At 36.1% G+C, this 18,380-nt stretch overlaps 1 protein-coding gene across 6 annotated transcripts in view; it reads left to right on the forward strand.

Annotated features, from left to right (window-relative positions):
- Window positions 1-1,750: 1,750 nt before the first annotated feature.
- The window catches only part of zc3h18 (zinc finger CCCH-type containing 18), a 53,930-nt gene continuing 37,300 nt past the window's right edge, over window positions 1,751-18,380 (forward strand). For 2 of the 6 annotated variants that reach the window (XM_077193414.1, XM_077193416.1), the window contains exons 1-9: window positions 1,751-1,930; window positions 3,133-4,022; window positions 4,985-5,069; window positions 14,153-14,310; window positions 14,410-14,505; window positions 14,770-14,927; window positions 15,888-15,917; window positions 16,033-16,144; window positions 16,420-16,706. In XM_077193414.1, the coding sequence (XP_077049529.1) occupies window positions 3,144-4,022; window positions 4,985-5,069; window positions 14,153-14,310; window positions 14,410-14,505; window positions 14,770-14,927; window positions 15,888-15,917; window positions 16,033-16,144; window positions 16,420-16,706 (1,805 nt within the window). In that variant the 5' untranslated portion in view covers window positions 1,751-1,930; window positions 3,133-3,143. Of the gene's footprint in view, window positions 2,279-3,132; window positions 4,023-4,984; window positions 5,070-14,152; window positions 14,311-14,409; window positions 14,506-14,769; window positions 14,928-15,887; window positions 15,918-16,032; window positions 16,145-16,419; window positions 16,707-18,380 lie in introns of all 6 variants that reach the window. The other 4 variants (XM_077193411.1, XM_077193413.1, XM_077193412.1 and 1 more) reach the window with 2 other exon arrangements.

Below are 18,380 nucleotides of genomic sequence, written 5' to 3' on the forward strand. Positions count from 1 at the left end.
ATTTTAACTGTAAGTCTTCTCAACTGTAAATCCCTTCATTACAATAGCGTCCCCTAGTGGAAGCAATAATAATTCGTGCGTGTATTTTGAGTGATGTGAGACATACTGTAGGCTTAAAGATGCACACAAATTTGCACCCCAAAGAAATAAATAGTATATTTGAAAAATGTTGAAATGATGTACACTCACATGATATCTTTGTGTGACTTTGTTTCTACTTCTTTGTGATCCACATTTTGAGACTCTTTTCAATTATTTTTGGTAGGGTGTATTCAGGTTGATTGGGTCACTTTTTCCATGTCATCTCAATGGCAAAAAAGTGTCCAAATCACCCTGGATTCACCCATTGTGTTGACACTGAGACGTTTTGGCAGGGTATATGTCAGTTCATTCTGGATTTTCCACAAGCATTAATTGTAAGTATCAAGTAAATAGCCTATGCCTATTATTTGTGAATATTATTAGCTTAAATATTAGCAATTTTAAAGTCGTCATAAAATGGAAGTTGCAATAATCTTTTTCTCCCCATCCACTTGTTAAGTTGTGCTGTAAGGAATACCATATCCAGGTCCAAGAGAAGTGAGAATACTATCTCAACAGCCATTTATGAGCCTATTTATTCATATAGCCTAAGGTAAGCTTAAAGGTGATCTCATGGTGTAGGCCTACACTTCTGGGATCCCGGAAACCAATATTTTATAGATTAGATGAATCACTGTCTGGCCATCTGTGTTTTTGATACAGCAACAAATGTTAGGATCATGATTTTTCGGTAGTTTTACAGCACACCATGAGTGTATATTACTAAAATTTGTTGTTTGCTTGTGGCATCTGATAGAGCGTTTGGTTTGGACCCAGAAACAGTGACGTCAGACTTGGAGTCTTTTTTTATACTATTTTTACTATGAATATTTTGGTGTTATCTAAAAGCTAGTATGCTCCAAAACAATGACACCATTTGCATTTAGAAGAAACATTCAATCTCTCACTTCTGCTAATATGGATTAATGATTTTGATGACATCACTCTGCACTTCAGCTTCTCGTCAGATTTCCTGTCCAATCAAATGCTCTCCAGAATTTTAAAGCATCCCGCCCCCTACATTATAAATAGATGCTGAAGCTCCGGCTAAATTCGGTCACTTGTTTAAACCTTGACTGTTTTCTACATGGTTAATGGCACATAATGCATTAGGGATAGGGAACAATTCAGACACTGCATATATATATATATATATATATATATATATATATATATATATATATATATATATATATATATATATATATTATTTTTACAACAATAGGTATAAATCACTTATAGTTAATAAATACTGCAATATTTATTAAAATAAGAATAGTCTACTTTGCTTTCATTGTGATTTAAATATGAATTGTTTGTGATAAACATTATGTGCACGGATAAATCATTTACAATAAATACTGCAATATTTCATAAAAAATAAGAATTGTCCATTTTGATTTCATGGTGACTATAAACCTAATTTTTCTCTTTTGATATATATATATATATATATATATATATATATATATATATATAAATTTAAAAACAACTTTTTATGTAATGTTTGTTCCTGTATGTATGATATTACGCCTCAGTATATTCATGTATTGTGTACTTAATATGTTTCATTTTCATTGTTTCCTAGCAATAATTAATAATAATGTCTTCCTTTCTGTTACTTGTTTGTGAATTGTGTTCTATTCTAAAAATGATCTGGTCGAGCTTTGATGACGTCTGGGTAATGGCCGCTCTCACTGTGTCGTGCAGGCTTTATGAATTTCTCCGGTAGAGAAAAATAAGAACCCGAGACAGATCGTTCATTGTTTGAGCATAGTCACCCCAAGGAAAGCGACCGGGTGACTCCCTACACTGAGACCCTGTCTCTCGAGACTCTGTGGTTTGAAAGGTGACCGAATGTGTTTTAATACGCGATGTCCGTGTGTTGTGCAGGAGGGAACGCTTTATTGTTGCATGAGATTTTAGCCAGTGTGCATCGAAGAAACATCGTGCAACGCCGTAATTCGCGAATTTAGATTTAGAAAGTTACGTATGTGTTATTTAAGCACGACTCTCGGCGTTTAAGCGACGCGGTCGTTCGGGTAATGTCGGAAATGGTGTCGTTTTCTAGTGTGCGGGCAGGATTCGGGCCTGTTAGCCGCATCGCCATCAACGAAATCTCCCGTTAAAGATAAAGCGGCTAGTAAGACATGTGTCGGTCTCCCTCTCATGAATCCATTGCCTTAAATCTGATAAGGTAAACAAGTTCCAGATTATTCAATGATTGGCCTTTGTGTGGTATGGAAAGTTAATTTTCAAAGTTTGAATGCGTTGAAGCTATTTTACGTTAGCAGGCTAATATAGAGCTGTTATTATGGAAGAACTACTTGGGTAATTATTAATTCGTTTAATAAGAGCTACATTTATTCAGGACTACCTTTGCATAAAATTAGCATGGTAACTATATATTTCACCTAAATAACACTGATATTAACTTAACTTTGTGTTAGCCAGCCACTACTGTCATTCAAAAATATATGTAGGCAGTTTAGCTTATAATATATCTTCCACAGTAAAGCTTATTCTTTAGTAATTTTACAAATGATGGCTCATTTTTAAAAATATTTTTAAGTGTCTTGATATTTTGATAATGGGAATGAGTATTATTGTTTTATATTTAGTATCCAGATAGACAAAGCATTAACATTGACGTTATTTTTGCCTGTTTGTTTGTTATTAAGATGAGTTTTAGGAGCTAACTGGTTGTAAAATCATTTTTAAAGCATATTTTTGGATACATTTATTATTGAATATAATTAAGTAATATTCATTAAAAAAACATGGCAAATATGTATTTACTAAAGTTGTTTTAAAAGTGTTTTAGTAGTGTCAGTAAGCAAAGCCTCTTGTTGTGTTCTTGTCTAAACTGTTGCTGTGGTACAGTTCATTGTATTATGTATATACCCACAAATATGTTCGATATTATTGCAGCAAGTGTTGTAATTCTGCTGTAGAGGATTTCTGATGGTTGTAGGTAAAATCGTCTGTTTTGAATGTTGAATAAGTTTATTTATTAAATTAACTTTAGCTTTCCTTGAATGTCTGCTTCAGAGTTCTTGCTGATGGATACGCCTGAGAGCCCCACCCAGTCCCCACAATCTCCCGAAGAGGAAGATAAGGGTCTCTCTGACAACGAGCTGCTGGAGTCGCCTGAGTCCCCAGCAGAAGTAGACAAGGGAGTGTCAGACAGTGAGCTCTTGAATGATGATGAAAATGAAGTACAGGGTGGAGGAGGAGACTCAGATTTTGAGGATGGAGACAGATTAGCTACTGGCGGAGAAGATCCAGAGGATATTTCAGACCTGGAAGACTACAAGATAGACCGGGAGGAGAGAGAAGACGTCCACCAACAAAACCTTGGTTTGACGGTCCGAGGAAGCGGGCGGAATGCTCGCCTGGAGGAGGAAGAGGAAGAAATCCTTGAGACGCCGAGATCGCCGGATCCTGATTCACCGGGCCCAGAACACGAGCTACCTTTCACCCCGGTGGAGGAGGAACGAGACGAGGAGGATGAGCCAAACACCAAACCTGGCCGTGCAGAGCTCGAGGAAGAGGATGATGAGGAAGAAGAGAGGAGGCGGCGGAGGAGGGCGGCGATGGTAGTGAGTGATCTGAAGGACGAATCTTCTGTGTCCAGAGATCTGGACGAACATGAGCTGGATTATGACGAGGAGGTTCCAGAAGAGATTAGTGCTGCTGCTCCTGAGGAGGACGATGCAGAGAAGGGTCCCGTTGGGGAGGATGGAGAAGATGAGGAAGAGGATGATGAAGAGGAGGAGAAGAGACGGAAGAAAAAGGAAAGAAAACCAATTCTGCCTCCAGATAAAGACACACCGCTGAGAAACTCAAGGGAAGACTCACGGGAAAGAGGCAGGAGAGATTCTTTCCGTGATAAAAAGAAAGAGGAAGACGATGGAGAGATTGATGAGGGAGAGATAGATGTAAGTAGTTTTGAAATCATTTGTGATTATCATATGATTAAAGGAGCTGTTCAATCTCAGTCCACTACTGCTGAGCCATTTGTGACAGTTTTAATGGTTTCATGATTAAACATTTCTATCCTTTCTTAGTAGCCTGAGTTTTTAGTTTTTATGCAACATTTGTGGAAGTTAGCTCTGCATAATACATAGACTTTTTTTGTGGATTGTTTGGCCAGGCCATAACAGTAGAGGGAGCCATTAAATGAATCTTTTTTTTTTTAAATCAAAATAAATGACACTGATGCTAAAGCAGAAAATATTTAATCTCTCAATGTTAATTGATCACCTAATAGACTAATTATTTAATATGTAAATACAAAATATATATACACTACCATTCAAAAGTTTGGGGGGAGTCAGATTATTTTATGTTCTTAAAAGAAGTCACCATGGCTCTATTCATTATCCATTTAAAACAGCAATATTGAGCAATATTATTTCAATTAAAAATAACTGTTTTCTGTTTTAATATATTTTAAAATGTAATTTATTCCTGAAATGGCAAAGGAACTGCACCATTACTCCAGTGTCACATGATCCTAATATGATCAGTCTAATATGCTGATTTGGCATTCAAGAAACATTTCTTATTATTTATGTTGTAAACAGTAGTGCTGCTTAATATTTTTGTGGAAACTGATACCTTTATTAGGATTCTTTGATGAAAATATTGTGGAATAGGATTTACCGGTATGCTATTTGAAATAGAAATATTTGAAACACCGTGAACAAGTCTTCACTTTAAATTTTGATCAATTTTATGCATCCTTGCAGAGTATTCATTTGTTATTAAAAAGTCTTACTGACCCCAAACTTTTGAATGGAAGAGTAAATTACTTGCCCTTGATTTGGATTAAAACAATAACATCAATAACCAGTCATTATTAATTGCTGTAATATGTTTTTTTCCCTTTTCATTTCAGGATGATGACCTTGAAGAAGGGGAGGTTAAGGACCCCATGGACAGAAAGATCCGACCCCGACCCATCTGCAGATTTTTCATGAAAGGTAGTTCTTCATTCGTCTGAATTCTCTGAATGGTTATACTTCTTCTAATACAGCATTTCCTAATGTAATGATTCAGCTGATATATGAATTAGGGCTGTGCAATTAATCGAATTCCGATTTCAATTTTGATTTTGGCTACCAACGATCTCCAAAATAGTACAATCGACTAAAAACGATTATTTTGTCCTGTGTTCTGAATGACTCGCCAACGCGCACATCCGCCTCTCCCGAAGCCATAAACTCTCTCAGCCTATACAGTCATAAACTGCAAGCACAATAAACTTCACAATAACAATTGGCTAATTTAATATAGACTGGAGTGAGACCATAGACGTATCTCAAGCTGTCGCAGATCTCTGCTCGATCACTGTAGCGCCTCAGTTAAAGCGAACGGCAGCGCGAGCGCACATGACCTGATCATCTGTTCCGCTTTACAGCACGAAACAAAACGAGAATGAACACAGGGAGCGACATCAACACTTGTCTGCTTGTCTGGGAAAAGGGGATTTTTAAGTTTCAAGTAAAAGAGTTTTACTTGCCCGACCGATCGAAACGCGAGATGGTTTTGATCTTATACAGTCAGTGTAAACAGAGATCGGTAATGGATAGTTTCTGGAAGCTGCGCTGCCTGTCTATTTGTGAGAGACATTAGTGGAGAAATCAAAACAAATGAGCCTAACAGCTCACACAAAAACTCACAGAAGAAACATACTGAGGTAGAAATGTTGAGTTTTTTTTTTAACATATGTAGTTAAGTAACATAACACGACTAAGGGCTGTTCTATATCACGATTGCAAATGTTACATTGAATTTATAATTTCATAAACAAGTAGCTTAGTTTATATGTAGTAACTTCCATTTTAGACGCAATATTGACTGGTTTTGTTCTATTTCACCGACGAAAATAGTTACAAAAGAAAAGCATCACTAAGCGCTGTGTTTTGTTACTGAATGATTCATTATTTTGAACTAATCGTTTTAATGAATGACTCAATGATTCATTTATTAAGACGGTCACTTGTCGCCACCTATTGTTTAAAGGTATCATTGATTTTATTTTTTATTTTATTATTTGTTTTAATCTCATAATATTTTTACAGTTGTAATTTTGCAGTGTAAATTAATTGAATGGATACCAGCCCTTTTTATTACAACTGAATTTGATCAAATGTAAGTATTTGACATAACACATATATTTAGTAAGGTTTAATAAATTGTCCTTTATAAAGGCAAAAAACGCCCTGGTGACCCCCTACAACAAATTAATTTGTAAACATGTCACCTTTTTCACCACTTGTGAGTTTGCAGGTCTGTTTAATAGTTCAAAAAGTACAATAAATGTTCACATTTAGATTTTTTTAAGAGTTGTTGAAAGGTGTCTTTTAATAAATGCAACACGTTCCCAAAGTCATGTAAAATAATCGTGTTACATAATCGTGATTTCAATACTGAACAAAATAATCGTGATTATGATTTTTTCCATAATCGAGCAGCCCTAATCTGAATTAACTTTGACGTGCGTACTTTGTAGTCTGAGTAAAAAACTAAATAATAATAATAGAAAGCCTGTTATCATCAAGGAGAGATTTTCAAGTTTGTTATGCATGTCATTTGCATTTAGTTTGTTGCTATGTGTATGCCCAAATTACAACATTAGGGGGAGCAATTGAATAAAGTATCTTTCCCGTGAGCAAATGTGTCTACAGAGCAAATCCTGCAAACCAGCAGATTGTTTTGATGTTAACGTGATAAATTAATTTAATTATTTAAAAAGTATGAAACTATACACACACACACGCGCACACACACACACACACACACACACCATTACTTAGCTATCTAAATGGGGACATTCCATAGACGTAATGGTTTTAGACTGTACAAACTGTATATTCTATACCCTTACACTAACCCTACCCCTAAACCTTCCCATCACACAAAACTTTCTGCATTTTTACATAAAAAAAACAAAAAAAAACTTTAATTACTTTATTTTTATACCAGATTTACAAATGATGATGACATGATGTTGTCAGGTTTTGGTCACTTCTAGGTACAAATTTGTCACCAAAATATAGTTAAGTAGACACACACACACATATTCTCACACACACATTCTCACTCACTCATACTCACTGTTTACTTTATTTGGTATACCTTGCTAGTTGCTAGTACTGGGCGGGACCCCCTTTTGCCTTCAGAACTGCCTTAATTCATTGTGGAATAGATTCAACAAGGTGCTTGAAACATTCCTCAGAGATTTTGTTCCATATTGACATGATACCATCATGCATTTGCTGCAGATTTGTCTGCTTCACATCCATGATGTGAATCTCCCGTTCCACTACATCCCAAATTTGCTCTATTGGAGAGGCCAAGACATGCTGGATCCATGCTTTCATGTTGTTTACACCAAATTCTGACCCTACCATCTGAATGTCGCACAAATTGAGCCACATCAGATAAGGCAATGTTTTTTCCAATCTTCTATTGTCCGATTTAACTGAGCCTGTGCGAATTGAAGCTTCAGTTTCTGGTTCTTATCTGACAGGATTGGCACCCGGTGTGTCTTCTGCTGCTGTAGCCCATCTGCTTCAAGGTTCAACGTGTTGTGCGTTCAGAGATGCTCTTCTGCAGACCTCGGCAGGGCTCTACAGTGCGACCAATTTGCTCGCATATGCCCCTAAAAATCGATTCGTGCGAACCGGAAAAATGATTTACGATCACAATGTGCGAGCAACTACAACCTACCATAATCGAAAACGAGAAGATAACTAAATAAAAACTAGTTTTGAATGACAAAAACTATGACGAAAATCTATTGACATTTTCGTCAACGAATAAAAACTAGACAAAAATGTTAGATAGTGACGATTTGGGAAGCGATCCAGTCAGAACTGATGTCCTGCGTTTGTAGATGCGCATTTTTGTCCTGTAGTATTAGGGACGTGCTGCTGTTCTACCAGCGGCACACGGGTTCACATGCGCTGCATGTCTCATGAAATATTAAAAAATGTAAACGTTTGGGAGAATGAGTAGACCAGCCATATAGATCTGAATGAGAGTGACGACGACGCATAGTTTTCTGTGCGCACACACTCGACTCGAAGCGTGCAGCCACACACACACACACACACACACACACACACACGCGCGCGTGCGCGCGCGAGGACTGCATTTACCTCTCTTTCGTGTCTGAATGGACAAATACACAACATTATGTCGAAATGTCCATTTTGGAGTGTATTCTATTTTCGAATACTATTTAGGACGGATAGTATGCGAATTGGGACGCAGCAGTAAACTGTGTCGGTTAAGTCTTAAACAGTTTTGAGTGTATCGGATGTGCATCAGTGCAATTGGATCCGCATGTCATTGGACATGATACAATGTCTTAAAGTGACAGTGAGTAATAAACCTAATGCAGTCTGTGTCCTTAAATTTATCAAGCAACAAAAGAAAAAGAGAAAGCATTCACTGCTCGTTAATAGCTTTAATAAGGATTCATTATATTTCATTCATACAAATAAATATGTCTGCTGCTTGAAATAATAAAGAATGATGTACGAAAGTAGTTATAAAGAAAGCATATATCATTCATTGAAAGAAGATTTTTTTAAGTCACAGTAGTTAAATCTGTATATGTATTGCATGTTCAAACTTTAAAATCGTTCATATTAACAGGTTAATAGATGTTTTCTCCGGGAGTATATGGGTTTGGACATTTTAGAGAAATTCTAAATGAATGCATTACAATTGAACTAAACCCATTATATTTTAGTCATCTAAATTGTTTTATTTTTAGTCTAGTTTTAGTTTACTAATACTAGTAAATACTAATACTCTCAGTTTCTCCTCCATGTTGTGGAAAAAGCCTCTGCAGTGAAAGATGCAGATTCACAGGTGTGCCGATTTTCTCCTCCTCCTGAGAGCAACACGTTCCCCTTGTTGTGTTTTACTAAAGTGATTGTAAAGTGTGATTTATACTTCTGCATCAAAACGACGGTTTCACACCATAGTTGAACAGAAAGAGAAGGAGCACACACGTTGTGTTTTTATATATATATCATGAAATATTAAAAAATTTAAACGTTTGGGAGAATGAGTAGAGCAGCCATATAGATCTGATAATATATATATATATATATATATATATATATATATATAATAAACAGTTTGTTAAACTCTGTTACTTGAACATTTTTCACTGCGCTCCTAAATGTCTTTGTGTGCTCCTTTTTTTATTTAGGAGCACATGTGCTCCTTGGGAAAAACCTTAGCGTAGAACCCTGCTCGGTTGTTACGAGTGATTATTTGAGTTACTGTTGCACTCAAAAAAATTACTCTTTAAACTAACTTAATTCGATTATAGACAGTGGTTCCACACAAGCAAATTATTTTGTATTAACGTTAACATTTTTTTGAATCTATGTAAGCTCCTTGTGTTGTGACAACTCAAATGAATGAGTCCAAACAAATCAATGGAAATGCTTCCCTATAACTTAAACCGGTTAAGTTTAGTTAACATGCATTAGTTTATTTAAAACTGCACTGAAAATGTATGTAGGATTTACATGATTTTTCAAATTAATTACTAGACTATAGCTATATAGCTTATAATAGCACTTATTAACATACTAAATACACAATGCTTAACTTCTCCACAATGGTAACCCACTGTAATTTAAATGGTTCTAATAATAGCAAATTGAACACAATCAAATTAAGTTTGGACAAAATGTACAGCAATTGTGTTGCTTAAGCTCATTTGAAGCAATCTGAACAAGCAGACAAAATATATTTTTTTCATTGAAATATATTTCAAAGCATTCCAGAACAGATTTTCCGAAATACTCACAAAAATGAAAGACGTAGCCTTTAGATTAACTTTATATTTTCCATGCACCTTGCTACTTTCTTCACACTCCATTTTCATCCAATACATTGGAATTGTCACATCCAGGTTTTTTTTTTATTGCGAAATTAAACCCTTTACATTAGTTTAACGATTGATAATTAAGTAAAGTGGAAAATTATATAGGTTAAGTTAATTAAACACAATACAATAGTTTTTTGGTGGTAAAATAAATATATGTGTGTTACTTTAACACAAAATATTTGGGTAAAAAGAACAGTGCCACAAAACCATTTTTTTTAGTGTATCAGCTAGAATCAATCTGGCCATTCTCCTCTGAATCAACAAGGCATTTTCACCCACATAACTGCCACTCACTGGATATTTTCTCATTTTCAGCCCATTCTCTGTAAACCCTAGGCGAAGTGACACACACCCGCCTTCTCTCACTCACTTGTCTCATTCGCTCCAGTTAAATAGTGCTTGGATTGTGCATAATTTTTCTAATTTCACTCACACCAAAAGTGTGATTAATACGCACCACTGATCTATATAAGGGCCGCGCACATAAAGCCATCTTTCAAACAGTGAGTTGCAAGTACTGAAATGAGTGGTTATGCGCTTAAACGGTCAAAATTATGTCAAAACGCCCATCTTGGCAAGTATTCAGTTAAACAGTTAGTTTTGGAAGGTAAATAGTTGAGAGAAAACGCATGTGGTGTAATAGTATATTGGATCTGTGCATAAACTCTTAAAGTGACAGCAGTCTTATATTCCTGCTGCTGTCTCTCAGGTTAATCAAAGAACAAAAGACAAAGAGAAATTCACTCACTGCTCTTGACTGAATAACTTTTATAATTAAGCATTAATGTGTATTTCATTTTTACAATGAATGAACTATCCAGTCAGTGTTATTTTAGATTTGATGACTTTAAATTCTGTAGTATTTCTTACCCGAATACTAATCTACTGTCTAACTTTAATTTCAATTTAAGGCTGTTTTTATTTCATATCTCTTTATTAAATTGCATTTATTTGTGCTGTTGTTTGCAATTAGTTTATTTGTTCTTATTTTATTACTGACATTTTACCTATTATTTTATGAGAATAAAATTTTGCATTGAAGAAAAGTAGATTTTTGTTTGTATATGCTGTCAATTATAGTTCTTAAAAAGAAAATCGGATTCAACAAAAATGTACTACATTTGTAATCAACTACATTTTTATCTTTTAAATTATACTATCTAAAAAGCCTACCGCTTAAATACATTCAGACCCACAGCATTTGATCACTGGAACTACAGAAATCATTTCACTTTTAAGTGTTTTCTCATCATTGCAACATTACATATGTAATCAGCTCCTGACAAACACATTAATTATCATTTGATAACTCAGTGAATCATTTAACCATTTATTACTGTCTTTGGAAGCCTTTTGTCTTTTAAACACAATGTACAAATTCATGTTATTTCAAATGTTAAACAATACATGGATTTTTTGGCGACGTCATCACTGCTTGCGCACGCAGCCATGGAGCAAAAGACCCGCGGTCTTCGTACCGGAGTAAAGGGTTTCTGATGGCAGATACATTTTGATAGACGTACCCTGCCATGCATTTGCAGTTAGCCGTAAGGATGTAACCAAGGCCCTTATGGACATACACCCAGGCATCATAAGGCTTGGCTTTAATGCCTTGCCTTTGACTAGGGAGCACATCTGACCTCAACACGCAAAAATCCGGTGCAGCATCAAAGTATTTGACGAGCTGCACATGACCACATAGCACGTAGTTGTATGCATCAAGGGATTTGTACGCTCTAATCATTTCTCTTGTATACACACTTGGTGTCTGAATTAGACAATTAGGCTATATATATATCAGGCCAAACAATTGCTGGCCACTTCTTGTCATCCACAATCCAAAGATCGTCAGGTATTGCGTATAGGGATCCGGCAAGATCTCACCATTGCTGAGAGAACGTTTTTTAATATAATCGCCACGGTCGAAGGTACTACTTCCCACATAATCCATCGTCAAAACTTTGATTTACAGTAAAGTAACGTTATATGTGTGCAGTCATGATATGTTGCAGGTCATAAAGTAACGCAAACAAGGTTAACTTATATAAAAGCAAATTCGGGCTTTATAGAGGCTATTACATTACTAACTTAGTCTAACATGATAATTCATACATGCATCACAGTATGTCCGGATTTTGATTCGTAAACAGTTTTGATTCGTAAAACAGTTGTTTTACATAATGTTATATTAATATGAAACACAAACGAACAGATCCAACTCTGAAATTGCAGTTTATTATTGAGTCAACAAGAAATTACAAACAATGCGAAATCTACGTTAATTACAATGTTCTTTTACAGAACTCGGCATAGCAGATAGCGTTTTTTTGCCACCTGGATGCGCGCGCATGCGGTATTGTTTGTATACAAGAAACCCGTGTATGAAGTAGCCCCTGAGATTTTGCATTTATTACATTTATTCATTTAGCTGATGCTTTTATCCAAAGCGACTTACAATTGCTATATATGTCAGAGGTCGCACGCCTCTGGAGCAACTAGGGGTTAAGTGTCTTGCTCAGGGACCCATTGGTGTCTCACAGTGGAATCGAACCCGGGTCTCTCACACCAAAGGCATGTGTCTTATCCATTGCGCCATCACCATGGCGTTAATAAGTTAGGTCAATAATTTTATTATGTCAATAACAATAATAATATTAATAAATAATAAAATAAAGTTCATTGTTCACTGATGTAGGTTAATAGTTACATGACATGCAGATAAACAAAGTATTTTGTATTGTTTTTAGCAAGTGTTTTATTTTGATTTGATGTTATTTTAAAATTATTTGAAACTATTTTATAATTTTTTTATTTATTTAATATTTTCATTATACTCATTATACTTTCATTCTTAATTATACATTATCTGTAATATTTAATGCATTTCATGTTGTTGATAACAAAGAAAGGAATGCATTGTCTTACTCAATTCATTTTTATGTTCCGCAACAGAAAGTCATACTGGTTTGAAATTACATAAGGTACATGTAAGCAAACGCAATTCTAATTTTGGGTGGGGAAAATCCCCATAAAATGAAATTATTTTTTTAATGAAATTATTCTCTAAATAAGAAACTAAAACTACCAGTAGATGGCGGTAAATGTCTAAATCAATAAGTCAGTGAGTCATTCATTAATTCATTTATTCAATTCGTTCAAATGGCTGGTTCATTGAGGAATGAAGTAAATGGCTCTCTTTATGAATGGGCCATCGAGTCATTGGTTCACCAATTAACTCAAAACATGAATTCATTCAGTAACGAAACACTGCTGTGTATTGCTAGGAGATGCACAACATTTCTGCTCTGGTTTCAAAGTTAATATTGTTGTTGGCACAATTGACCAGAATATTTGTCTAAAATATTACACTAACTTCTTATTAATATAACTTTTGTATAAAATTTGAACACATGCTATTCAGGATAAAATACAGGTCCTTCTCAAAAAATTAGCATATTGTGATAAAGTTCATTATTTTCCATAATGTAATGATAAAAATTAAACTTTCATATATTTTAGATTCATTGCACACCAACTGAAATATTTCAGGTCTTTTATTGTCTTTCCCATGATTGCGCTTTTGAGTAATGAAACAGGCTGGGAGTTTTTAAAAGCCTCAGGAATCTTTTGCAGGTGTTTAGAGTTAATTAGTTGATTGAGATGATTAGGTTAATAGCTCGTTTAGAGAACTTTTTCATGATATGCTAATTTTGGGTTTTCATGAGCTGTATGCCAAAATCATCAGTATTAAAACAATAAAAGACCTGAAATATTTCAGTTGGTGTGCAATGAATCTAAAATATATGAAAGTTTAATTTTTATCATTACTTTATTGAAAATAATGAACTTTATCACAATATGCAAATTTTTTGAGAAGGACCTGTAAAGCACATTGTGTATATAGTGTGATATTGCACTCTGTACGCACGTGAGATTGCTTAACTGTATCATATAATATAAATATGAGACGACAACTCGTACAGGGGCATTTTTCCCCTGGTAACTTGAGTTTTAGAGGCATAATATTATCATATATTATACTTTTTTTTTTTAAATTATCATTCCACTTGATGCCTTTTTGTACCTTCATGGTCTGCTCAATATATTTAAATATCATAATGACTTCTCTCTGGTCACTGACAGGTAACTGCACATGGGGCATGATCTGTAGGTTCATCCATCCAGGAGTCAATGATAAAGGCAATTACTCCCTCATCTCCAAGCCAGACCCTTTCTCTCCTAACGGAGCTCCTCCTGGAGGAGGAGGAGGACCTCACCCCCTCATGCCTGCTAACCCATGGGTATGCATCCTTTTTTAATTCATTTTCCAATATTTTGTTTCTTCTTGAATTAAAATTATTTAATTTTCAACCCAACATTTGAATCTTCTTTTCTTTCAGGGAACCCCTGCCGCGGAAGAGTTGCCTCCCCCTCCGCCGCCTCTAGATCCTCCGGTGGAGAGCGCCTGGGAAAGAGGCCTTAGACATGCCAAAGAGGTACGTTTTTCACCATCTTACTTTTTTTTTTGGTGCTTTTTGTCAACAATTTAAAAAGGATCATTTCTTGGTAAGTAATATTGTACTGGTACTATTATACCTCCATTCCGCAATGGTTTTGTGATCACAATAAGTGTCAACTTTGTAACTGAGATAACATAATGAAAGTGTTATACTTAGCATAGCCTGAGTATCAAAATACATTATATTAAGGATGAAAGACATTGAAAGATTCCAACTCAAAAAACTCTTCTTTCCCTTCAGGTGTTGAAGAAAGCCACCATCCGTAAAGAGCAGGAACCAGATTTCGAGGAAAAACGTTTTACCGTAACCATAGGTGAAGATGATCGAGACTGTGACAAAGAAAATGACTTCTTCAGGGAACGTGGCTATCGTATAACCAGAGAGATCAGAGATGCTGGGTAAAAAAACATAACTTATCAGTAGCTTATTAGAGTGTGATCTCTTCCACTTATCTTTGATCAATGATAAGTTTGTGCTGCTGCTTGAAAAGGCATGAAAATTCTGTCATCATTTACTCACCCTTATGTCGTTCCAAACCCTTAAGACTTTCATTCATCTTCGAAACACAAATGAAGATATTTTTAAGGAAATTTGAGAAATTTATGTACTCACCATTGACAGTCCACACATCTACAACTTTGACGCTTCATAGAGTTCATAGAGTTTGTAAAACTAATCCTTAGGAATTGAGCGGTTTGGTTCAAATTTTCAAAGAGACACGATCGCTTTTTATGACGAACAGATTTAATTTAGGTTTTTATTCACATATAAACATTTATCAACGCACACATCAGATATGGTAAACGGAAGCTCAAGCATGTTTGCTTGATGCGCGAAAACCATTGTGATTCATTCTCGTGTTACGCAGCACGGTTGAGCTTCGTGATCAAATATCTTCAGAAAATTGACTAAACCACTCTGTTCATATGGATTAGTTTTACGATCTCTTTAAGCGATAAAGTGGTAACTGCGTGGACTGTCAATGAGGGGACAAAAATCTCTCAGATTTCATTTAAAATATCTGCATTTGTGATTCGAAGTTGAACGAAAGTCTTACGGGTTTGGAATGACATGACGGTGAGTGATGAAATTTTTTTCATTTTGGGGTAATAAAACTATGCCTTTAATTTCAAATGCGAGTAGTTTGTTAAATAGTAATGGGCAATTGTCATCCATCTAAAACTATTGTTTTGCTCGTTCATTTGCTCAAATGGCAAAATGGAAAAAAGCCTAAATGATGGCCTGTCACTGCACCTAAAATATACAATGATCCTTAAATATTCATGTACATTTTTACTTAATTATTGTGGATTAAAAAAAGTACTCTAATTTTGACCCTTTTTCTCTCTGCATTGCAGTGATATTGAGTTCAGAGATCCAGGTTACGGGTTAGTACTATAAATAAAATCCCTTCAATACAATTTGTATATATATTAACTATATATATTAACCCCAGTTTATCACTTTTCTCAACTGTATTTTTAACAACCTTTTCTGTGGTAGTGATCCATATGGTGACCCATATTACGATTATGAGATGGAAGCTTTTTGGCGAGGAGGCCAGTATGAGAATTTCCGAGTGCAGTACACAGAGACCCCCCTGCCGTACTACCCTGTGAGTGATGTAGTGTTCATCTGTTTTACTTGTTTTTTGTTATTTCTTCCAAAGGGCTTTTAGCATAAAACTAAAATGTGATGTCTTATCTTTTTAATATTCACAGTGTGCATGTATATGATGTGTTTGCCAAATTATCCCAAAATTTTGTATAATACAAAAATAGTTCAGCATTCAGTGCTGCATTTGAGCAGAATTAATTATCCATGAGAGCTGTTTACCTGTATTTGGACTACTGAACAACTGAGATTTTTTTTCTTTCTCTTGTACATCAGGACCGAGAGCGGGAGCGTGATCCACGCGAGCGCCACCGGGAGAGGGAACGGGAGAATGAGAGAGACCACCGTGAGAGGGAGCGCAGGCAGAGAGAGCGGGAAAGGGAGAGAGAGCGGGAACGGGAGAAAGAGAGCCGGCGAAGGAAGGAGGAATGGGAAAGAGATCGTCTGAAACGGGACGAAAAGGAGGGAAGGCCAAGAGAGCGGCCTCCCAGAGAGCCACGGGAGAAAAAGGATGAGAAGGAGAAGCCACTCAAACCACGTTCGCCCACAAACATGCCACCCAGGTCAGTTTCAAGCTTCCTATAGTCTTAGATGGAACTAAGTCCAATAACAAAGAGGTAAAAAAAAACGTCTGATGCATATTGCACTCTAAAATCACAAAACTGATGAAATCTGCCTGTTCCAGTTTGATTGCCTGGCTGCTATGCATCTTTTTGGGATAAAGGTTTTTAGTCGTATTTTGAAGTCTGCTGCAATGAGTGCACCTGAATTAGTAGTAATGCCTGTATTTTGTAAAGGTGTGGAACGTTTAAGGTCATTTGGTACTTCTTTTTGGATGGATGGAAATTCTGACCACAAATTCTACATGCACTTCCACTAATTTCTTTGGTGTTTTCTATACAATCATTCACAGAGACTGCTGCATTTTAAAGCGAGCATCCCCTTTTTGTATGCTGGTCTGTTGTTGTGGTATGGATCAAATTCAGATTTAATTGTGTGACAAACTGTGGTCATACTTGTTTTGCATGTTGGTCATATTGTCTCTTTTCTGGCTTAGCGAGAAGTTTCTTTTCAAATAAGCTACTATGTGCAACAGACTCCATGTTGATGGGGTTGTCAAAAGGTCTGGTACTTCAGTACCAAGTTGATACTTAGGGGGCTTTCACACTGAGCACATTTTCTGCGGTCCGAGTCTGAGCGCGATTTGTTCCCAGTGCCCCCCTAAGCGTTTGTCTGGTTTCACACTCAACTTGATTCTACCGAACCCTGGTGCACTTACGTTTATCTTACGTTATCACAATTGTGCACGCCGCATGATAGAAAACAGAACATGGTCAATATAGTTTTTTGTATTAATTTGGTGCAATTCATAGTTTTCATTCATGTGTCTAAATCAAGTTGTTGCATCACTTAATTTTAAACACAGAATAACAATTCAGGGATTACATTTCTAACCTGTAATTAAAACCATCTACGATTTATTAACCACCAGAAACTCTCTCTGACAATAGTAGCTCTTGCCGACAAAGGAAATAATCTTGTAAAATGTCAACTGTCTTTATAAACGGCTACACAGAAAGACCGTTAGAATTAAAGAGCTGATGAAGCGGCATAGGTGGAGGGTGAACCAATGCCAGGCTAATAGAGATGCGCGGATGGGCTATTATTTCATCCGCAACCGCATCACAAAACTCATCATCCGTCCGCCATCCATCCGCACCAACGTTTTTGACCAATTTTCCTGCCCGCCATCCGCTGATACAAGGCGCTGCTGATGACAGCCGCGAGACTAGAAACCGCCCGCCACCTGCCCGAATTTAATTAAAATATTTTTTTCCGTCACGTCGTCCGCCAGATCCGCGGTTTATCCGCGGAGTCCGCAGCTATAACCGCCAACCGCGCATCTCTACAGGCTAAGGAGATGCTTAATCCTTATTGGTCCAACTACCCATGCCTAAAGTGCCTTAATGTACTAAAACTGATATTAAAAGATCAAATTCAGATCACACCTGTTTGATGATGCACACTATTCAGGTAAATATGTTAAAATGCTATTAATATTTTCAGCTTGTTAATGAATGAATTAATAGAGCCTTATTGTAAAGTGTTACCAAAAAATAATAAAGAATCAGAACATTTTCAATCAATATCTAGGGCAGTGGTTCCCAAACTGTGGTCCGCGGACCACTAGTGGTCCGTGAGGGTACTGCAGGTGGTCCGTGGAAAGGCAAAATAAA

Source organism: Siphateles boraxobius, unplaced genomic scaffold, assembly GCF_051911475.1.
Source record: "Siphateles boraxobius isolate OS27281-9 unplaced genomic scaffold, OSU_SipBor_1 31, whole genome shotgun sequence".
Lineage (NCBI taxonomy): Eukaryota > Metazoa > Chordata > Actinopteri > Cypriniformes > Leuciscidae > Siphateles > Siphateles boraxobius.